A 24,663-nucleotide genomic window follows, 5' to 3' on the forward strand; every position below is an offset into this window, starting at 1 on the left:
GACACCAAACAGTTTGTAGAACGTCTACAGATAACTGACTGTCAGGATTTGACAGTCCAGTGCAGTAAAAGGCTGGCTGAATCTGGGCTTTAGTACGAGGCACACATCACGCCACATCTTCCACTGTCCTCTCTAGTTTGCCTGGTGTTGGGGCTTGTTCACACTGCCGTATGAATGCCTGCGCACACCTCTAGGTCCAATTTAAAAGTTTGCTGTCGCTGTTAGGAGTGAAGTGTCTCTCTGTCAGTGACAATCAGTCACATTCTGTGCAGCAGGTAGACAGTTAATATGGAAAGTCTGCATGAAGTCTGCTTTTAAACCAAGAGAGCTCTTTGTACGAGTGTGAGTGTGTGAGAGAGAGACAGTGACAGTGACAGAAAAAAGCAAAAAAAAAAAAAAAAAAAAAACAAGAAGAGAGAGACGCATGCAGAGACAGCGTAATAGCTGTTTTTATCTTTCTTTTGTTCCAGTTAAAATCAAGTTTGAAATAGTGCTACAATAGTGTCTTGGATTTCTCTTTTTTAGCCTCTTCTCTCTGACTAATGACTGCACAGACTAGCTGTCAGAGACAGAGGCAGCCTAATTAAAGTTGAAGTGTCTCTCTTTGTGACACTTCAGCTCAGGTTTAAGCAGGACATATACTGTATATTGCATATATTTAATATTTTTTAATGAGGAAGTCACTTTGTGCTAAATATCTTGACATTTGGAAACACAAGAGTCTCTTTCTGTGTTGTTAGCATAGGTGACTCTGGTTGTTGTTGCCATTGCTCTTTCTTCCACCCATTGTCCAAGTGTTTATTTCTCTGTGCACATTGCACTCACATTGTCTGTTTGTTCACTCTTTAGCTCTGACATCATTGTTGTGTAGCTTCTAGCATCCACACATCTGCACTGCTACATTTGAAGGACTGACTTGTGATGCATGGCATTTTGCTTTACATTCACAACATGCACATTCAGTGCTATTTGAGTAGCTTGTGGTCCACGCTGCATTAAAGGGAGGGTCCCTCAGGGTTATAGCTACACAGGAATATTCTGAACTCTACGTTTTGCTGGTTACAAGCTCGCTGGGCTGCTGCTGATTAAATGGTTTGTCAACAAATCCCATAAAAAGACCAAAACCAAAAATGTTTTAGTCTTATGTCTCTTTTAGCTTACAGACTGTGTTTGTGGCACTCAGCCCCAAAACCATTCTCTCTATGGAGGACATTTTATAAACTGGTCACAGATATATTGCTTCATTTAATAATTGGGTCAGTACTTTCCTAAAACAGTTGGGCATTGTAGTTTTTAGCAAACATTACTGAAACAGGAGTAAATAGTGCATTTGTTGGGGACAATTTTCAGCCGCTGATTAATACACATTTGGTATCCTAGTGAATATTGACAGCAGGGCAGTATATGTGGGATAAACTACAGTGCCCAGGTTCATCGTAATGAAGTAACATGTCACCCAGTGCAACAGTGTGGCTCAGTGATGTGTTATTTTTTCTGGGCAACAGTTGAAGTCTTTGTCACAGAGGAATAAGCTAGGATCGTTTCATTATTGGTTTTGGTATTTTTGTGGAATTTGCTGACATTAAGTAAAGAATATAGAATATCACCAGCATTATTCTTCAAACAACGCCACAGTCATTTTCATTCGATTATTCCCACATGCCTCACTAGGTATTTGTAATGTTTGTAGTATGTGCATCTATTTTTCAGTGTATGAAATATAATTCAATTCAATTTTCAATTCAATTTTAGTTATATAGTGCTGAATCACACAAAAGTCATCTCAAGGCACTTTTCATGTAGAGCAGGTCTAGACCATACTCTTTAAAATAGGTATTTACAGAGAGAGACCCAACAGAAATATAAGAAACTAGCAGAGTATTGAGAAAATGAACTTTTAATTATTAAAAAGGAATCATCACATTTTTAAATGACTTACTGAGTATAAAAGATTAACTATAGCTTCAGTTTTTATCAAAACTATTTCAGGTGAGCAACTACTTATTCATCATTTACCACCATGTGTGAAAAAAAAGTAGTTGCTGAAAATACTTATCTTATATTACAAGATATTTTTGTATCTTAAATTTAACCCACATGTAACAGGCTTAGCAGCTTAGCTTGTCATTTGCTCACCATTAAGCTTCTCTGGTACAAGTCCTGCTCTTCTGAGATAAAGCTACACATTGTTACACATGGATGATGTTGTCACCTATGTATCATTCAACAGCTAAGTTGGCTAACAGGCCAACCTCATAAAAAACTTGGTGTATTTTTGAAAAGGGAATAACATAATAGACACAAGAGCATTGTACCGAATGGTGTATATATACAGTATCTCTTTTGCTCTCTCTCTCTCTATATATATATATATATATAAATAAATACCATTCAGCCACAACATTAAAACCATAACTGGTTTTGATGTTGTGGCCATTACTTTACTGTGTATGTATATGTATAGGTTGTTTGCAACCTGTAGTAAATATATGCTTTAGTTTAAGTCCTGTTGAAAGCATTCAACAAGAGCTGGAATTTGGATCCAGACATTTAAAAACTGCTCCACTACACAGCAACCATTAGCTAAATATCCAGTTTGGTGTAGGAAGACCCTCTCTTTACCTGACATACCCACCATCTCCCCACCACCTGCTCAAAGTGCATGTCCTTCACCCTGCCCACCTCCTCCACCATTGCCTGATAACCAAATGTTGAGAGAGAAAGATGAGTCTAGTGGCTACATATTGATTTCTATTTACTAATCATCACTATTATTGGTTATTGAATAATTTGTTGCCAGACAGCCAACATATACCTCTCTCTTGTTTCTCTCTGCCTGTCCCCCCTCGATAGGTACGACCCCGAATTCCTTGTGTGGAATCAAAATCAAGCCGAACAAAGAATGACAAAGTAATCCAACTATTTATTTATACTTATATACATTCTGTCTATCTATCCTACCTTTGTCTCATTCACTGAATCTCTCCATCTTCTTGATATGACACCAATAGACTCAGATGTTAATGTTAAAGGCAGCATGACAACATTTCACATTTGTATTGTCACCCATTTATGCATAGTGCTGTAATAAACAGGAATCACCTTTATTTTAGCATTACATAGATTCTGAATTGGACACCAGATGAGAGTACTGACTTTCAGAAGGACTTGGCATTTAATTACAGCATTACATCATATTAAAATGACATCCTCTGTGACCCGAAAACACTCAGAAATAAGTTCTTAAAAATTCTAATCAGTTTAAGATGAAAAATTAAAGTAATTAATTACTATTTGATTTTTTTTTTTCTAGCAAAATTCTTACCAGAGCCTCCGTTTTTTAGATTGTAAATATTCCTCATTCTCTCCTTGGGCTTTTCATCTGTCCATCCATCCTTCCATCCATTTATCTACATGTTAATTTATTTGGTCACTTGTTGGTCTTCATTGTCTGTCATGGTGATTTCTAAATGTGCTTTGTGACTGTTGTAGTCATGTGGCTTGTTCATTGTTAATTTAGATTTTGGATTTAGCAGTATTGAGCTTTTCAGTTAACTGTCTGCCAGAAAGCCAATAATGATGGTAAACATTAATCTGAAATTCATCTTTTGCTCACTCCTACCAAAATAACTGCCTTGTGAAAGATATTAATATTAGCTTACTTTTTCATAAATGTCAGAGTACTAGTCTGTATGTTGACTTGGTGTATCCCAGCTATTTTGTTGCAACTTGTTGTCTTATCTTCAGTGGGACTGTTGATACATAAAATCCATAAATCCTTACTATTCTCCATCCAAGAACCAGTTACATAACTTAACAATACGTGCAGCATCGTAACATGACTTTACACTGGCTAATAATACTGGCTAAATGCTAGTTAACAACATGCTAGCTAACACACAGCAGTGGAGGATGCTGTTTGACCGGTCTGGAACAACGGTGTGTGATTTTCTGGGGTGTATGACGGTCAAATATTCAGGAATATTTGGGCCCTATTGTAGCTCTTTCATCAATTTGTCCATCTTTCACATTATTGTATGGTTGTTATTCATGTATGAAAATTGTAATTTATTTTGTCAGTTTCAAAAGTTGCATTTAATTTATTTTTAGCCTTGGAAAAAAGCTCGCCATATCTCATCCACTACAAACTTATCCACACTGAAACACTCAAATGTCTCAAATGAAATAAAGGAGTTGAGACGATGTGGATAAAAAAAAAATCACTCATTACACTGATGCTGTCTGCATTAGCACAGTAAATACATAACTGAAGAAGTGTGAGGTCACTAGTGCTGTCTGCAGCTGGCTTCTTATTGATACCTTTATCCTGTGCAACAAACATCAGTTAGCTGATTTGTCAAGCCATACACTGGCACAATCTGGCAAATCAAGGTACGTTACTGTGGAAACAGCCTCTTATGTACTCCAACGCTTTTCCTCCTCCAGGCTGCCAGTAATTTATGGAAACGTTCCCGCAAACACAAAGAAAGATTTGTGCTAGACAGGATCTGACCCGATCATAAAAGTGCCTCATTTTATTTCATGCTCATAAGCACAGTGTGAATCTCTGATCCATATTCAGTCATGGGGTTGAGATGGACTCTCTCTGTGTGTGTCTCTCTCTCTCTCTGTGTGTGTGTGTGTGTGTGTTGGTGTGTGTTTCTGAGCTCTGCCTGACATCTTCTGACCTTTCGTTCATCTCTTCCAGCCTCAGTGGGCCAGTCAGTCAGCCATGCCGTCACACCCACAAACACACACACTGTCTGGATGACATACAGACACACACATCTCTCTTTCTTTTTCTAATTTTCTCACTACCTCAGTCTGTCTTTTACTTTCTATAATCTCGCCCTTCCTATCCTGTCTATTCATTCCCTTTATTTTGACCCCATACAATATTAAAGGAGCCCTCTGTTACATCATATTCATCAAGATCAAAATAAGGAGAAAGGAAGTCTAGAAAGTGGGTTCTTTAAAGGACTTCTAATGGTGATTACATTTTCTGCACATTGCACAGTAAGTGCTGAATAGTGAATTTACAGTTTAAATGACTTCTTCTACTACTGGTTCTCTATCTGCATTTACCTCTTATACAGAGAATGAAGTCACATACTTAGCTTACTTACATTAGCAACTGTTAGCAGGCGCTTAGACTAACCTAGCACTTTGCCATACGTTGTATTGTTACTGTAGAGGTACCGATGAAAAAGACAAAGGGTTTCAAGTAAAAATCATAATTTCTTTATGAAAGAATTATAACCCTGTGTACACAAAAAGTGGCTACATTTAGTGAATAAAGTTATAATATTATGTTATAACCCTTTTATGATACTGTTAACTCTTCAGTGCCTCTAACCAGCAGCTTAAAACATGTTCAGTTAAGTTATTCAGGGATCATAACTGGAAGGACACTGACATTGATCTGGCACTTGAAAACAGATATCAGGCTACATAACGTCTGATCTCCTTTATATTTGAGTTCCAAGGTTGGGAGACTAAAAATTTGAGGCTTATCGTGCCCAGTGTTAACACATTGTAAGACTAAATTGTAAGTATTTCCTTTCTCTCTTATTCTCTCTCTAAGATGACTGTCCACTCCTCTTGGCTTAAATAGAACATTTTTCCCTTTTTTTTTTTTTACTGTGGCCTTGATACTTAATACTTACTTTAGAGAATTTGCTTATGCTTTACATAGTGTTAGAGTAGAGTTTTATTAACACATACAGTATATCACTAACTAACAACTAATCTTAATTACATGCTGTTAAGAAAAGAACAGATGAGAGAGAGACGAATGAGAAGTGATGAAGAAAACACAGAGAGCTCATGTTACAACACCACTGCAAGGACAATTACATGGACTGTTGGGTCTAACCAGTGTTGTCCATCATTAATCAGTTACTGTGCTAATTACTGTATCCATCAGCTGAACATATTGTAGACAGATCTCTGGTGGTCTGTTGCTGCTGGTCTTAGATCAGTTTGTCCTTTAAGATACAACACTGGAGTCTGTTCTGTTGTACTGTATTCTATTCTAATTTGCTATAAATACACTGTAATATTTTGTTGTTAATCAACCACCTGAAGTTGTTAGATGTCCTGCTGAAAAATGAATCAGCACTCTTTTTATTTTTAACTTTCTTCATTCTTGCCTCTTTTCTTCCTCTGTCAATTTACTCTGCAGGTTTACCCTACCTGTCTGTCTTCTTTCTGTCTGTCTTTCTAGGAATGAGTCATCAGACACATCTCAGTTTCACCCCTGAAAGTCCTCAGTGGCGGCAACACACACAGACACACACATACATACACACACGCAAATATACCTGACACAAATCGCATACTTCGCTCTCTGGTTTCAAAATGCTCTCTTCCACCAAAAACCCTGACTCACAGGAAATCCTTTCAGCCCGATATAGAAGTGAGCATTATCTGCCTGCAGCCGTCGCATTACAGCGCCTCGCCCTGCTTTCTGAATACATAATTCATAGATTTTAGAGTTTATTTGTTTACCAGGTTTAATTGTTGGTTTGCCTGCAGCCTGGCATCTCATATTGTGGTGTAAATGTTTTGGCTGTGGGTGACATGATCGCACATGGAAACACACACACAATCGCACACATACCTAGACAAGTGGTGATGCGAGATAGCCCACCTGGCTGGCTTGGAACAAAGAGTGGATTGACAGTTTGTCGGTACTTTGTCCCAGTCCACTGAGTCACCAAATGACACATTAGGCTCTCTTGGGGGGATTTCAGAGTCACACACATGCATACACACATACTTGTAAGCTTATATTAGGTGAGAGGAAAAGTGTCAGTATAGACCTTTCTTTCACACAACATTATTCAGTTCTTTTCTCTCCTTTTCAAGTGTTCCTTTTCCTCATAATTCTAACTTGCTTGGATTGGAGCTATCTGCAGGGCAAAGAGGTACAGGGACAAGGTTACAATTAAACAAAAAATTGCCTTATTTATAGGACAAGCAAAAGTGGAAGAAAGAGAAAGTAGAGGGAGAAGTGATGAAAACACCTGAAAACAGGTGACATTTAGATCAGCAATTTGCTTCAAGTGCCTTGAAGTGAAAATATCTGCAACTGGGTTGAGATTAAACTTGCTATCAATATTTATTCTAAGAGGTCATGTGAACTGCCTTCTTGTGCTTTCATAAAACAAATAAAACAGTACCAAATAAGAAGAAATTACATTTCTGGCAGGTATGCTTTTATAATTGCCTTGTTGTTATAGTCCAGCGGGACCATTTGCATATTGTATGATTGACCCAAGCATCCAAATAGGCAAAAAGTTAAATTTTAAACTGGTCCAATTTAAGAACACACCCACAACGATATGAACAGTCTCATATATAAAGTTATGAAGGAGGCTTTAGCACTTGCAAACAAGTATACTGGGGTCTAAGCACCTGGCATAAGTTAGAACTAAAGACTCACTGATTTACTACAAGCCATCCTGCTATTGCATGAGCACAATTTCCACTGGTGATGGAAGGGACCCTTATTTGTCAAAATCCTGTTGTTCCTCCAGCTGTCAACATCCAGATGAAAATGCTCTAAATTTATTTTGGATATTTATCATTTATATAGTCTGGCCTGTCTTCCTGCAGACCCCTCTGATTATTTTTGAAATATATTTCTGTATTATTCCACGGAAAAGATGATACAGTTGAACACCAATCAAAGCTCAGGCAGCAAAGAACTGTGATTCTCTTTATCCCAGTCTCAGTTTTCAGTCAGTGGAACTAAATGTAATAGCATTATTACGTTAATAATACTGTATTTTTATTTTGTTTTATCTGTTTATTTAATTTTCAGACTTACTGAGGACTCATTTTATTTGATGTTAAAGAAAGCAAGTTTGTTTTATCACCTGTGAATTTTTGGAGATATGTTAGCAGGTAAAGTTGAAGTTGTCAGGCTGAATGTCTGTAAGCAGGGTACCATAGATGTCCTGCTTTTAATGCACTCAAGGGCTTTAGAATTCACTAATGCACGTGCAGTACTGGTATAATACATTTTTCAGTTCAAGCAGGATTATTTTGTTTTTCAGAGCAGCCGTGCTATCCAAACATCCTGCATATTCTTTTCTTAACTCCAGCACTAAAACAGTAAAAACATTCCCTCAGTGAACACTTTTGCCCAGAGTTCACAGATGGCTCAGTAGTATTTGCTCATCCTGATGTGATGTTGTCACACATTGTTTGGGACTGGGAGCACCGTATCCTCCTGTGTTCCCTTCTCTCTGGAACGAGTGAAGCACACATAAACATAGCGAAACAGAGAGAGAGAGAGAGAGAGAGAGATGCTGAGTGAAAAGTAGTACAGCTCCAGGCTAGAGTTAGTGAATGAATGAACCATTATAGCACAGCTTTCTGGGGCAGAACACACACAGGAGGGAATACAGGCAGTCTCTTCATTTTATTTAGATTCTGACTATATGTAGACTCTTTTAGATTGTTAGTCTCCTTAAGAATTTAGTTTTGTCTCAGAGATATATCCCAGAGCAGCAACATATTGCACAACATGACCAACAGTATGTTCAGTTTGTCACAGCATGTTGTACAGTATTTTAGGCTGTGTGTATGTGGAGCATCACATTTATGTTAAACATGTACATTTGATTTTGTGGTTGTGTGTGTGTGTGTGTGTATGTGCATGTGTGTGTGTGTGTGTGTGTGTGTGTGTGTGTGTGTGTGTGTGTGTGTGTGTGCGTGCATGCCTGCAGAGCATTACAGCCTGAGGCCTTTGGTTGAGTTTGATCTGCTGTGATGTGCCACTTCCTCTCCAGGGCTGCAACTATTCTAGGCTCTGGTGCTGTTGTTGTGTCTGTGTGCATATGTACACGCATGCACGAGTGGGTATACTGTTTTCTTTTCTATGTTTGTTTCTCACCTATGTGTGGCTCCTGTCGCCTTAAAATGGGTGACAGTGGTGTTTTTCTCATTTTGGTGTTCATACACTTGTATGATTTTGTGAGGGTGTGTGGGTGTGTTATATGTTCTGCCAACAATTAGTCCATGCCCCTTCATTCATTCAGGTGTTAACAGTCCATTCTCTATTATATACGAGTACCACTTGTGTGTGTGCCACTTTTGGCTTTGAGTGGTGTTTATTCTTTATTCTTTGGCCACTGATGTGTAAGTAACATCACTGTGTGCTGTTTTGATGAGTAATAGCCCTGAAAAGCACTTTTGCAACCTCACGTAACCTAGTAGTTGGCCCTTTTCAGGAAAAAAGATGGAGTTTAAAGAACATTAGTGTTGATGGAATTCTCATATGAAAGTTTTCTGTCAGGAGTTCAACATGTGTCTTGTTGTGGATAAAACTATAAAAATTACTGTATGAGTTGAGTGGACAACTCTGATTATTCTGCATGCAGACATATGTGAACACTGTTTTTTTTTTTTTTTTTTTTTTTTTTTTTAAAGAAACGATTCTCTTGTCATTCTAGAGCAGAGGTTTTCAAAATGTGTGGAGAGAGTTGAAGGGCGGCACGGAGTGAAAGAGGCAGAGATACCGCGTGAGGTGAAAGGGACAGGTGCATGTGGGGGAGTTAGTTACTGCAGCTTGGCCTGCTGATATGGCCTGCTTATCAACATGGTCAGCACTTAAAGCAGCAGCGGTGGCTGTAACACACAATTTGTGGAGGTAGTTAAAGTACTTTAAAAACCTTAGCGCCAAGTAGTTGCAATTTGCGTCACAAATTCTATTCCCTCTTCGATAGTTTATATTTGTCTCTTTTTTTAACAGTGATTTTGTCTGAAGGGGACACCCACAGTGTCAAACTTTGAAAAACCCTGTTTTAGAAGATTTCTGTGCAGAGTCGTCAGCGCCACCTGTGCTGACTGCTGACTCCATGGGATTACTTGGAATCCCACGGAGGGAAAGTCAGCAGTTATTCTGTTTTGTACTAATAGTGACATTTACCATGATTCAACAAAACATACACTGATGAGTGGCAGACAAAACACGAGATCAGATTTAATCTGATAGTGACACTAAAAGTGTTCTTATGTATTGTTGCTTACTAGTTTATATTCTGGAAATATTATTTACACTATTGTGCATTATTTTCTGTGTAAATTCCAGTAGTGAAGGCATTCAGGTCCTTTACTTAAAGCATATGTGAGATGGGTGCAGGTCCAATCTGTCCAGTGATCAGAGTATATTTACATACCGGGACACAATCTGGTGAGATCAGGCTTGGACAGGAGCTACCCCTGTTACCAAATCGACACCTGACAATGCCCTGGCAGCTATCTCGAAAAGCTGGCTATGTTATGTGTCCTGAGCAGGAAGCTGTGATTGGCTCTTATTGATCATAGTTGTTGTCATTATGATGATGGCGCCAGCAGCAAGCGTCAGGCATGTCCACCATCAGGCATTAACGCAGCACGTATGAATGTGAATGCTCTATTACGACCAAAAATAACTACATCGGTGTTCATATGGAAATGTGAAGAAAAATGTGGATCTATCCTTTATGATTGAAAAGTATTAGTAGTAGTAGTAAAGCAGTATAAAATGAAAGTGCTCAAGTAAAGTTAAAATATTTGAGAAAATGTAACTGATTACATACCTCCACCAGTGAAATCTCTTCACATCTCTATCCCCATCAGCTTTTTATATTTAATACCGTTTTATGTTTGTTCTTTGTACAAGTGGATCAGTTTAACCTCTTCAATTAACCATATGATCACATAAATAGCTGAATCTGGTGGAGAAGTGTGGCCATCTGGTTTAGCTTCATGTCCACAGACGTTATTGCTGGCGTCCCACTTTCTAATTATAGTCTGAAAACAACATAAATACACACACATACACACACACACCTGACTGCTCGCTCAGCACATAGCTTCAGATATCTTATCGGTCAATTAACCCAGAAAGTGACCTACACAAGGTTATGTCATCTCTGATCATATTTATTGAGGTCCAGGCTTCTATATGTGCATAACAACATTATTATGTTAATGCTGTGGCCGTGTATGTGTGTTTGTGTAGAAAATGTGCCTGGAGGGGGCCGGGAAAGGAAACAGAGAGAGACACAGAGACAAGAGGGTGAAAAAAAATTGTTAAGAGAGAAAGGATTTCAAGGAGAGAAAAAAAAATAACCTTTGAAATAATTCTCTCTTCTTTCTCTCTCCAATTTCCCCATTTTTTAAACACCGGGTTTATCCCATTGGCCCATTATGAAACTTAGAGACAAAAGCTTTCTAATCCTGGCTCTTCTGCAATGCCTTTGATGGCTGGGTATGTATGCAAGTCAGTGAGTGCGTATATGTATGTACATTATATATTAGTGCCCTGGATTGTGCTTGTCTGTCTGTCTGTGTGTGTGTGTGTGTGTGTGTGTGTGTGTGTACGCATGCTTGGCATTACCTAATGCTGCTCTAAGCTGCATACTGAGTTGTCCTACAGCACTCTGTGTTTTGTGTATGTGTGTGTGTGTGTGTGTGTGTGTGTACAAACCTGCAAATGTTTGCATGCATGTGTTTATGTTAGATTAGACTGAACTGAAATTATCTCCACAGGGACGTTGGGCTGTTGCTGCATCAGGAATAAGATACATCAAAGAGAAATGGGTTCTACATAAAGAGGGCTTCTGTATGCAGCCCCAACTTCTCCCAGCTGTCAGAAAAATTACAATCAAAACACGCAATAGTGAGGATTTAAAAGCAGGAACTGCATGTGGTGACTGTATCAAAGGCAGCATAACATACTTAAGCAAAATTATAGCAAAAAGAACACCCAGGAAGTATCATGTCCTCCTCCCATCCACCTTCAGGTCTATAAAGGACAAATCACACACAGGGAATAAAACTTTACCCCAGACAAAAAGAAAGGAAAAACCCCATCTGGTTCCAGTTCTAGTTGGACCCTAGAAACAATGGCTGAAAGAAACGTGATATGTTTCTTGCCATTTGTTACAGATAATCTACGCTGATAAGCCCCGTCTCCATCCCACCATCCTTCCATCTGATTCCTCACAATGACTTCATTCTCTGACATCACATCTTTCTCACATTAATCATCTGTGTTTCTTCTTTTACACACACCCTTACACACATTTAAAGGGTTAGTGAGCTTAGCTTGTTTCATGCATGTGATAGTCTGTGCCTAAAGCATGCCTGTAGGCAAAAGCTCTCATAGACCCAGGTTATGCACTAAAACCAAAGCTGCTGGGACAGATAGAAGAAGGGATTTATCATCATCACAGCAGGAGGGAGCTCTTACACTGCATCCAAGATGGCTGCTGTTGTTATTCACCTTCCAATGACAATGCAAAGAGAAGCTGTTTTGCTCAGAGAGGGTCTTGTGTTTGTTTAGCATCAGGTGCATAAGCCAAGCTGCCATATGCTCCAACTTTGCCGATTAGAAACTGAGGAAGAGAACAGACCATACATGTCTTTGATTTACCACTGAAGTTCCTTCTTTTTTAAAATGCTGCATATCATACAATATACCCCTGGAGAAGAAATGTTTTAACCTTTATACATTTAAAGAGTTTTTTAAAACTCTTTTCTGTCATATAATGATGTCAAATCTGTAGATCACTCATTGTTTGCTAAGACATGGCAACAGGTCTTGTTTGACATTAGTCTTGTTTTACATTGTGTAATTACATGGTGAGCATTGTGTGGCAATGTAGGTCAAATGTGAGGACTGATGTGTGAACAAATCCACTGGTAGGCGTATGTGTTTGGTGCATTCTCACCATTAAACCCTCACATACTGGCAAACAGTAAATGCAAAATTACAGTTATGATTTTTCATGCTAGTGCTGAATGTTATGAACCAAATGAACAGCTCATTAACAACTGAACAGCTTTAAACAGGACACAGAGCAGTGAGAGTACAAATAATTGTATTTAATGTGACTTTCTTTATTTATTCTTTTTTTAAAATTCAACCTCTATTTCTACCTCTCTTTCTTTTTCTCTGGTGAGCATTTTAAATCAGGGTCACAGTAGGGAGGCGAGCTGCCTAGTAACAGGTTCAGCTACACACACACTCTCTCTCTCCATCTCTCTGTTTTTTTCTCTCTCTGTATTTCCCTCCCTCTCTCTCACTAACCCTGCACACATCAAAACACACTGTATTTTCTCTCTTTGTGTCTCTGTAGGGAGTTTGGCTGGAGGGATCCAGAGCTGCCAGAAGTGATCCAGATGTTGCAGCATCAGTTCCCATCAGTCCAATCCAACGCTGCTGCCTACCTCCAGCACCTCTGCTTTGGAGACAACAAGATCAAATCTGAGGTATTGATCTCTGAAGAGAAACCACAGAACGAGAGAAAGAGAGAGAGTGTTTCAGACATGGAGGATTGAATTCCAAAACTCTGCCTGAAGGGGCCATAACTTGCCCTATTGCTTATACACACATACACAAATACATCTGCCCTTATTCCGAGTGACTTGCACTAAACTCACAATAGAGAGCGAGTTTAATCAAAACACACAAAAACATGCTTTTACCCCCTTTTTCCTCTAGTCTGCAGATTCCATTGTACGGTGCTTTTGAAAAGGTATGCTGCTGTTGAGATTTTCAAGTGGGATTTTTCAATGTTTTAAGTACCACAAGTAAGATTCCTGGGGACCAGGGTACTTAATAAAGAGTTAGTGGATGAGTGGGTATGCTTTCTTGAAAATAACAGACAAATTGAAAAATAATACTGTAATATTTACACAAGGTTTTGTGTTTGTCTGTTATTTAAAAAAACACACCCACTTAGGGCACTCGTGCTTTCTTTTCAAGATCTGGACAAGAAGATTTATGCCAATGACTTCTATGTTATCTATGCTAAAAAGCCACAGCCAGTTGGTTAGCTTAGCTTAACATAAAGGCTGGAAACAGTAGGAAACAGCCAGCCGAGAGATTAGATAAAATCTTTTTACATATAGATTTCTTGAGGGATTATGACTGAAGACTTTTTATAGGTATCTGTATCATTTTTCATACAGTTTGGGTTCCTGGTAGCTCTATACTACTGACAAAATAAAGAATTATAGCTGAGACTGTGCTGAAAGGGTTATCATACATGCCGGGCAAGGACAGTTTACAAGGTTCTAAACAAAGACAAAATGAATGCACAGGAAATTGACAAAAATAAAACAAAGTCATCCTGGACTCCAGAGGACTAATTTGGCATTTGGCAAACATCAAGAAGTCATAACTCTCTGAATGCCCTGAAATGTCTCTGAATAAGTGGCATTTTCCAAGACTTAGGCTGAATATATTTAGTAATATATAAAAATGAAAGAAATGCTGCAGTGCAATATGTGAGGGTGTTACTGAGTGTATGTATGTAACATCACACCAAGACTGGATGATTCAAGACACGTCTTGGTTCAGGGGAAACTTGGTTCCACATGTGTGCAGCTGTCTGAGCTCCACCAAACTCTGCATTAGATGATATTAACTCCTCATTACACACACTTAACCCAACTCTGAATGCAGTCCTGTTCCTGTAGTCAGCCCTCCTGTCCTTTAGAGCCGTCATCACTCTGTGTCTCTGAGAAAACTGTGCTGTCTGTCTCTTCAATGTCAACTCAATTCAGCTCAATTCCACTTTATTAATCCCCATGGAGATGATGGATTTGAGAGCAAACAAAGTTCTTCAAACAGCAATCAGCCAAAGATGAGTGATGTTGAGACTGTATAGGAGAATGAGGTATGGGAGCATTTAGAGCGAGGCCGCCAAAACTACACCTCACAGACAACATTGTTTTTTGCCCTTGAGAGTGATGTCTGACCGGTGAAATAATGGACTGGATGCTGAGGGATATCTATGGCCTACTGCCTGTTCAGTCTCCTAACACTGAATAGATTGTAAAGATGTGTTTGGTGTGCTTGATTTATTGTGTTGGTTGTTAATATAACCTTCTTCTGTGTCCCTATGTCAAGACTGAAAAAAAATCAGTCAACAACAATTTTACTCAAGCAGTTGATAATTTTAATGAATTTACCAATATAAATGTGAAAAGGTTCAAATGATTTCCTGTTTTTCTATCCTATTTTCTTTATCTCATTATTGTCAAGTTAGTCCCTTTCAGTTATTAACATATTTCATACATAACAAGCAATTGAAAGGCAATCCCTCAAGCTTAGTTTTCAACATTTAAAGGTTAACAATAATTTGGTTGATCCACAATACTAATGGATAATCAGTATATCGTCAGTAATAAAAAGTATTTGCAGCCTTTGCAAAGACAAATTCCTGTTTGTTTTTTGCCTTGTATATTGAGATAAAGCTAATTAGACAGCTAATTGTGAGTTTTATTGTAATTGTTCTGGGATTTTTCATTACATTTCATTACTAATTATCTATTAGTAATATCTATTTTAACATCTAGTTTCTAAATAATCAATGTCCAGTTTCAGATTTTCACCCACAGTTCATCAACTGAAAGTGGCTATCATCATATATATATATCATATTTGGGGTGCCACAGACACAACATACAAGACATTCTAACTGCCTTGTCTCTAAACAGTCTCCTTCACTAAAATGTCTCCTTTGTTTTCACGGAGAGGAGGCAGTCTGCCCTACATTTTCTCTTTGTCTAGACTGAAGAAAGCAGGAAGGGTGGCAGACACGCATGGGGACAGAGAGTGCAGTGGCTGGCATTTAAATAAATCTTGCATCAGTGCCACAGTAGCCACTGCACCCTATTTATTTTCAAGTGTGGTGAAAAAGCAGAAATCAATCCTTACATGATAACCAAATGACAAAATTAGTTTTTTTTCATAAAATAACATCAAGGTGTGACATTCTTGTCACTGACATATTGTGGGGGGGGTTGGCACAAATGCATAGTCACTTCTGTTACTTTTTAATTTGCCCCTGTTGTCAGCATATAGTAATTCCTTCCTCCTTCCTCTGCCTTCAGATCCGGCGGCAGGGAGGCATTCAACTGCTGGTGGACCTGCTGGACCACCGGATGACCGATGTCCACCGCAGTGCCTGCGGAGCCCTGAGAAACCTGGTGTACGGCAAAGCCAACGACGACAACAAGATCGCCCTGAAAAACTGCGGAGGAATACCTGCTCTGGTCCGACTGCTTCGGAAGACCACAGATGTGGAGATCAGAGAGCTGCTCACAGGTAAAAACCACATGTCATTTTGATGTTACTGAAGGAGCAGCAGGGGTGAATATCAGGAATCACAGCATTGAGCAAAATCTGTGAACGAATACTTGAGTATAAAAAGTAGTTGACCAGAATTTTATTTCTGTGTGGAAATCATTTTTGAAACATTCAAACTTTTGTGTTGAAATATCACTCTAGCTTCTCAGTAATCAAGGAAATAGAGACAGTGTTTTGAGACAGTTATTATAGTAAGTTAAGTTATAGTGTAATTATTTGCAGAGTTAAGTAATTTCAATGTCAAATTCAAACAATCAAACATTATTACAGAATTTTAGAGAGATGGTGTTGGAAGGTCTTCAGTATTTCTACAGCTCTGTATATTACCAGTAGCAACTTACAAAAATAATAGGAACACATTCTGAAGAACACAGCATCAAAATATTCCAGATGGTTGGCATTGCATTTTTTTCAACCCACAAAATTCCTAGTCCTTCCTTTTAAAAAGGAAGCACTGCAAATATTATGACAGACTCTAATGTAACATATGAAAGAACAAGATTAGAAAATTAGAACAGAGGTAATTTTATGATTAATTCAGTTATTAGTTAATTATTAGCCATGTTTTTTAATCAAACTTCACTTATGGTGAGAAATCCTGGTTTGAGTAATAGCCTGGAATGTGATCATTTAAAAGTACAAGAAAACCTTAAACTCTAATGTGCACATTCATTCCTGAATACTAATGTAAACTTGCACAAATGCAATCCATTTATTTTCACATATACTCTCACACTTACACACACACACACACACACACACACATGTTCTGGTCCCTCTCATGCACGACCACACACACTCACATTCAACACAGAAACACAGAAACACAGAAGACACTGTACTGTACATGCATTTCCCCTTTTACTCTTGAGCACCAATACATAGATACAAACACAAATGAACACACACACACACACACACACACACACATACAGAGGAAAGAATTGTTTACCACCTGCCAGCTTCACAGCACTCATCAAGTGCTGTTGACTTGTCAAACTGAGCTTTTGTGAAAAGGGCTACACTGCACTTGTATCCACAGCAGGTTTGTATTCTCTGTCAGTAAACACAAATATCATCGGCATTGTAAAAAAGGATTCATTAGTTTGAGGTTCTAAACCCACTGAGGTCTGGGTTGTAAACTCACCGCCAAAAGGATTAAAGGATTACCACCAAAGCCAAAACCAGTGTTTTTCACAGCTTTTACTGTATATATCTTGGCAATTCCTTTCTAATTGGCATTCACACGGTAAAAGAACTTTCACCTCTGGAGTGGGATGGAGATGCGACAAAGCTAAAAGAGGAATACCACTCTCACTCAAATTGATCTACGTCCAGAAATCCCAGGGGGTTTATTCCAATCCAAGAGCCAGATGAGAAAAATGGATTTTTCTTACCCACGCTCATGAAAACATCTCTCCTGTAGGCCTGTGTGGAGCATGATAATTTCAAGGCTTGACATGTCAGAAAGCATGATTTAGGCTATTTCTGCTTTCTTTTATATTTATTTCACAAATCTAGAAAACAGAACCAGTGTCTTGGTGTGAGATTACAGAAAAGTAAAACCTGGACTTCTTGCATACTTGACAATGATCAGTACACCGTCTATATATATAGATTATGCTGGTAGGAACAATCATAAAAGTGTAGAAACCACAACTGTAGTCATGATTATGATGTCTTTGAAGATTTCAGTCTGAAAATATGTTCTTAGTAGTAATGGGTTTACTGCCACATTCATGTCATATGGGAGTTCAGGTGATTACCAGTTCCTACAGCCAGGATATGTCTTTACTGGAAGATTCCACACCTCAGGATTTACAGTCATGGTTCAGTGCCAGTGCAGGAAGTAGTGTGTAGTGTCAGGGTGGTATATGAATGTAGCATGTCTAACCCTGACCATACTTCCACACAATCCTAACCTTTAGCATAGTTGGAATGCAAAGATATTGTAGAAAGCCAGAATTTTTAAAACATTGGCATTCACTGTAACAAAAAAGTTGCCACTTTCAGTTCCCTCTGTAAACTCTTCAGTAGGTCTCTGTCCCCATCCCTGAAAGCTCTCTTCTTCAGGTCTCTGGTGATCCAGGGCTTGGTGTTTGGGAAACATTACATTGTCCTGGTGGGGATGATGTTGTCCACACAGTATTTTCCGCGCTCTGTCACGCAATCTGTCACGGAGATGATGTCGTCTCCATGGGGCTCACAGAGTACATTCCAGTCAGTGGCCTCAAAACACCCCCTCAGTTTCATTAGCTTCCTGCGTCCACCTCCTCAGGCTGAGGGCACGAGCACTCACCTCACCTGTGTGTGACAGAACCTCTTGCCTGTCATTTCAGTGCTCATGGTTGCAGGTTAGAGCAGCCATACATCCTGCGTAAGCAGCATGGCTTAGGTACAGCTCGGGCACAACTGCAGCGGTGCGTCATCTAGATATTCAGCGTGACGCCTATTTTTTTCCACATGACGCACGCTGTTCTCAAAAAGAACAGTGTGACAGCGACAGTGAAAATGATCTGATCGTCATCCTGAAATCGCACCAGCAATATTACACCTTTGACTACAGTTTCAATATCTATATCTGTCACAGATGAAATGAAATCAAACATTCTATTATTGATGACCATTATCAGAGGCAACTGGTGAATGGCATTGCTGCAGTTCAGCAAGGTAGCCGTCATGCAGAGACAGAGGTAGGTAGTGAGTCCCAGCCTCACAATTCTCATGGTCACAGACAGCTGCTGGATGGTGTTTTGGGGGTGGGGCAGTGGATTTCTTCTCATCACCCTGTTTACAGTCTCTGTTGACTCTGTCTGTCATTCAGCATTTCAGCATTTTGCAGAAACATCCAATATCAGTGTTCTTGTCTTGGTGATATGTATATTTTTTGTCAACATCCAGGCTCTAATTATGACTTCCCAGACTTTTCTGAAAGCTCTGATATATCTGACTGTGCTTAATATTCTGCAAGTGCTGTAGTGCTAAAGAATACACCAATTTTTTTTGTCCTCACATGACCAACTCTGCAATCATACAGCTGTCTTGATTGGTCTGATGATGAACACTCACATGTTGTAAATATAGAAATCTTTCCCATCATTACCTTCCAACCCTACATGATGTGAATGCAGGTTTCACACACTGAGTGTACCTCTAAATTATTATCTGTCCTTGTAAATTCTCCTGAACCAAACTGTCCCTGCCTCCCACAAAAACTGCCCTTGAGCCTTTATCCACCCTCTCCTGATTATTTACAGCAGTACTTCACATCAGGGTTACATGAGATTCTGGTGAGGGACAAACATTTAGTTATTCGTGGCAATACAAGATGGTCATGAATTACTAATACAAGCTGAACGGTCTCCCAGCTCTGGAAAACCATGTCAGGAGAGCGAAATTCAGAAGTGTCCTCGCATTTCCCGTATACAACCACGTTTGTGGCAGAGTATGACCCACGTGTGCTCTGTGCAGTTATGTATATTTATATGTGTGTAGTGAGTATAGAAAAGGGTTTAAGCTTAGCAGAGATGGAAATAAAAGGTTTTTGTATGCTGCTGGAGTCTTAAAGAAGATTACCATATAAATTAGAGCAGCAATTCAAGGCACGGAGCACAGAAATCCCTCCTGTCACAAATTAATCAGCTGAACGACCGACCGGACGCAGACAGACCGTGCTCTCCTCTCTCCTCTTTCTCTTTCAAAGACCCAGAGGAAATAACTCTCCCTCTTTCTCTGTTTCTCAGCCTCTCTCACTCTCTCTCTTCTCCCCCTGTGGTTAGGTTTTCGTAATTGGTCTCCCCTCCTCTTCCTGTCTCTCTCCTGTCCTCTTTGCCTTTCTCTGTCTCCCTTTTTTCACTCTTTCTCTGTACCGCCTGCCCTCTCTGCCTCTTTCTCTCTCTCTGGTGAGCATTTTGAATCAGGATCACAGTGGGAAGTCAAGCTGCCTGCCTTGCAAGCTACAGATTCAGCTGCACACACAAACACACACACTCTCTTCCTCTCACGTGTACAGTTCTCTCGATGTTACAAAAATCCACAAACAAGGTTGTTGCCCTCTGCTCTTCAGTCGCTCTCCTTATTTTTGGTTTAATAACTGTTATCTCTTTTTTCCTTGTGATTTATATGGTAAAGTGGTGATTATTTGGAGGGAATAAATCTGGCTTAAAAGAGCAGATATTATAGATAGGTATTCAACTGCTTTGAGATCCGGTTAATACCATTTCATTTATCAGTTTGTCTGCTCACTATGTGAAGACTGTGTGCTTGTGTGTCACAAGATAAAACCACACATTTAGTCCTTTTATAGGTTTTATCCAGTAGCACACAGACAATGACAGAAACTGAAATGATGTTTATTATTAGGCAGAAAAGGCAAAATTGAAAAGAAAGGGCTAAATGCAGGAAAAGAGAGGAAATGGGTTTAAGTTGAGCTGGTTGCTCCTCACACAGAAGAGTGTACTACCTCTTAGTTATGAATCCTTGACAGGTTGCGCAGCTCCCAGCTCCTGGACTCCTCTAGCCTGAGGCACTCTTGTTAGGTCACGACCATCTCTACAGAGAGGTCACTCTACTGCTGAGACCACAGATAAGACCTGCCTGCTCCCAGTTACACTCATATTCAACAACTCTGCATTAACAATTTATATAAAAAATACCAAACATTTCTGTGGCCAAGTTTTCCTGGAAAGTTCTATGTGATGCCAAGTGCTGAAAATGGTGTATGGAAACGCTTTCAAGACTTGAATATAGATTGCATCATGTGCAAATGTCATAGACTGTTACATAAAGAGCAGTATTTTCCTAGAGTGTTTGAAGCTCAGGCTTTTCTTGCTTCACTGTTTTGGACTGAGGGAAACTTTGTGAAGCATGTTTGCTTACAGCAGACCAGAATTTGGCTTACATGAGCTAAAATTCAATGTACGAACTACTGATCAATAAGTTTAAATGTAGTGAGATGTTGAAAGAAGTCATTACTAACATATCCAAGAACTCAACACAAAAATCTGAGATTAAAGGTTGCACAGAACATTGCAGCTGTAGGAGAAATACAAATCTGATATTCCAAATAAAGCCTTGTTGGGTGTTCTTGTGGGTGTCAAGATGTTTGTGAAGAAGAGAGGTTCAGTTAAACTACAGAGAAATTCTAACAACATAATATGTGCCCTCTGACTCACAGAGCTCTGCGCTTTCTTTGACTTCTTTATTCCCTTTTAAAATCCACATGATGTCAGTAGCTGTGGTTCCACTTGTCATTACAATGCAACTTTTTCATCCAGTCACAGCAGCATACATCATCGTAAGTGACAGGCCTGGATAGCTCATGTTGGTGTCAGCTCTTCAGAAGCAGATATGGAAGTTGTCAGGCTCACACTGTGATGGGAACTCTCCACAGTCTGGATGCAATTCAGTCACAATGCTCATCCAGTTTAGGCAAAGCAAGAAGATGGACAGCTTGACAGAGTAAAGCAGAGTAAACTCAGATTATAAGGTACTGTAAAAAAAAAAAAAAAAGAAAAGAAAGAAAAAGATTTTACACACAATAAAACAGTTTGATTTATGCCAGAAAGTCATGCATTTTTTCCCATCATTAGATTGATCATACAACCAAGCCACAAGTAGGGTGCTTGACTTTGATTCTGATTTTGTAAGACATATTCATATGGTAACAATACAAACTCAAATAAATGTACCTTTATGTAGCTCATGGTTCACAGTGCTAATAAAATGTCATGCATGTGTCATATAAGGAATAAAAATGCGATTGGGGACATTCTCAGTCTCTGATTTTGAGAGCTCCCTCTACTGGATGCTCTCTCTCTTTTTTTCTTTCTTTTTTTTTGGCTTGAAGATGACAGAAATTATAAGAGGTAATGACTGATTGATCCATTGAGCTGTTTAAAGGACTTATCAGACCTCCACAGATCCACCCAAATGGCAGGTACACAGTGCCTGTCAGATGATGGTGGTGTCTCTTACCACAAAGGCATCCAGCTATTTCCAAGGTCAAATTGTCAGTGTGGGCTCTTTATAATTATTTATAATACCACATATGTAACATTTGACACTTCCCACGATGTATTGTTGAGACTGGGCTACAGATTCGGACAACAGCCTTTTCTGTGTAGAACAGCAGAGATGTGTAAGTGCAATTCCAGTTTTACTCACATCTGTTGTGTTAAAACTCATCCTCTGGTGACAACATTTATTATTTAATATCTAACCAGTGCACAGTTATCTTTAATTGCTTTGGAAAGGTGAAGTCCAGAAAAAAATATAAAACACACACACAAGTAACCACTTACTTACTTCACTTTGTAAAAATGACTTCTTCCTGAACGTCTCAAATTCAGAGTGGTCCACACAGGGAGTGTCCAGAAGCACTCTTAAATACACCAGTAGAATGGAGGAAAAACAGAAAAGTCAGAGAGAGATCGAGAGGCGAACAAAACGATGTGCTGCAATGTTGCATGAGAGAAATATGACAGGACAATGATAGTACAGTGAAAATGAGAGATGGGAAATGGCTTTAGAGACAAAGAGAGATAGCCAACATATTCATTTCCCCTCCTTCCATATAACAGTGCATTCATAACCTCCTGCTGCCACTCATGATGTAAGGCTGAGGCAATTAACCTCCTTCATCTGTCATACACTCATGGCTGTGTGTGTGTGTGTGTGTGTGTGTGTACTCTGTAGACCTTGGATACGTATGTTTGTGCATGCCTGTGTGTTCATGTTTGCTAGCAGTCATTACTATGAGAGTACAATTTGTGTGTCTGTGAGTGTGCTTTAGATCAAAGATAAAATCCCACTGCTATTCACCTCAGGGAGATGATGTCATCCTCTGCACAGCAAGAAGTGATGCTGGCAAGCAGCTGACTTTACTCAGGATGATAAAAAATCATTGTTGTCTTGCAGCTGCAGCATGGCATCATATGTCATTCATTACATTTTGCTATTTCTGTAATAGGTTCAGTATTTTCGTCTCAGTAAACTGCCTTGATGTTTGTAAACCAGCACCTTACCTAAAAAATTTGTAATGATTCAGGGATATCAATGCAAGAGCATGTACTCTACTTCACCACTCCACAATATCCTATTTTTTTATCCAAAGATTTTAATTACAATTTAATTACAATTACAAAGCAACACATTTTCTTACTTTGTGTGGGGAAAATGCAAAAAATGTCAAAAATTAACAGCAACTGTACTTCCCAGAAAAAAAACAAACAAACAAACAAAAAGAACCAAACAAATTACTAATCTAAAGGACTAGACAGAGTAATTGGGACATTGTGTCTGGAAGGAAATATTACTAGTAAAATTTCCGTAGCATTACTGTAGAGTCAGAAATCTGAAAGATGAATTTCTCTAAGGCTGGACAGATAAAACCAAAGCTATTCTCATATACCACAAGTAAAATATATTTCTGAAATTTGGGTGAACCCGCCCTTTAACATAATATTTTTATAACACAGATGGACTAAGTCATTCAGTTTTGAAAAAGAAAAGAGCAGTCAACCTTGGTTATATTTCTGCATATGTGTCCCATTTTGCCTAGCTTGCCATTAGCCTAAAGGCAGAAGGAAACATCAAGGCAAGCCCCATGAAAGCTACTTCTTCTCCAAAAATAATTAACATTTACTTGTTGTATCTTGTGTATATATGACATGTTTGTAGAAACAGACAAGAAGAAATTGTGGTTCAATGAGCTGTCAGGTTTAGTTCAGGAGCTGTTTACTGAAAACGTTCAGTTTAGTAGCTGGGCACAGCTTGTAGAAGAAGCCCTGTCCCTCCAAGACTTACTCTGTTGAAACTGAACAAAACCCAGATTACTCTCAAATGGACTAGAGAGCAGTTTGCTGCCTAACACAGCTTTATTTTTTTCAGTTTCACCTGTGTCCAGTCATAAAAATGTACCTGTTTATATACTTGTAGGTAAGACAGCAAACAAGCTCATTTACTTAAATGTCAGTGTTCTATGAATGAATAATATTAATTAACATATAGAGTATTTCATTTTTAATACCACAGGCGAGAAAACTGGAAAAAATACACCAACATCTGCTGACTCACAAGTGGAAATCAAGGTCAGCTAGAATTATTACGTGTCACATTGAATGTAAAGGTTATTAAAAACTCAGCACGCCTTCTTTGCCATCTTGAGCAGGAGATAAGATGAGAAAGAGAGAAGACACTTGTACTGACATGACAGTCCCGGCTAATTGGCGGCATGAAGCCAGAAGGCTAGTCATTTAGAAACTCCTTCTGACCACAAACAGACACTGCCACTGCTTAATACTCCACATAAACACAACAAGTCCAAACGGCTGACGGAGTTAAGACTGATTTGTTGAGGGGGCTTAGATGTACACGCACACATGCACAAACACATGTACACACACAAGAACAAATTCATGCAAACCCACAAAGACAGATAACAGAGGCTGTAATTACACAGTCACTGTTCAGCCGAGGGTGAACAACACAGCACTAAAAACAGG

At 39.0% G+C, this 24,663-nt stretch overlaps 1 protein-coding gene across 1 annotated transcript in view; it reads left to right on the forward strand.

Annotated features, from left to right (window-relative positions):
- ctnnd2b (catenin (cadherin-associated protein), delta 2b) overlaps positions 1–24,663 on the forward strand; it is a 181,204-nt gene that overhangs the window by 125,152 nt on the left and 31,389 nt on the right. Inside the window, 3 exon segments of the mRNA XM_051070171.1 lie at positions 2,854–2,910; positions 13,140–13,272; positions 15,904–16,117. Of these exon segments, the coding sequence (XP_050926128.1) occupies positions 2,854–2,910; positions 13,140–13,272; positions 15,904–16,117 (404 nt within the window).

Source organism: Lates calcarifer, linkage group LG4, assembly GCF_001640805.2.
Source record: "Lates calcarifer isolate ASB-BC8 linkage group LG4, TLL_Latcal_v3, whole genome shotgun sequence".
NCBI classification, from domain to species: Eukaryota; Metazoa; Chordata; class Actinopteri; family Centropomidae; genus Lates; species Lates calcarifer.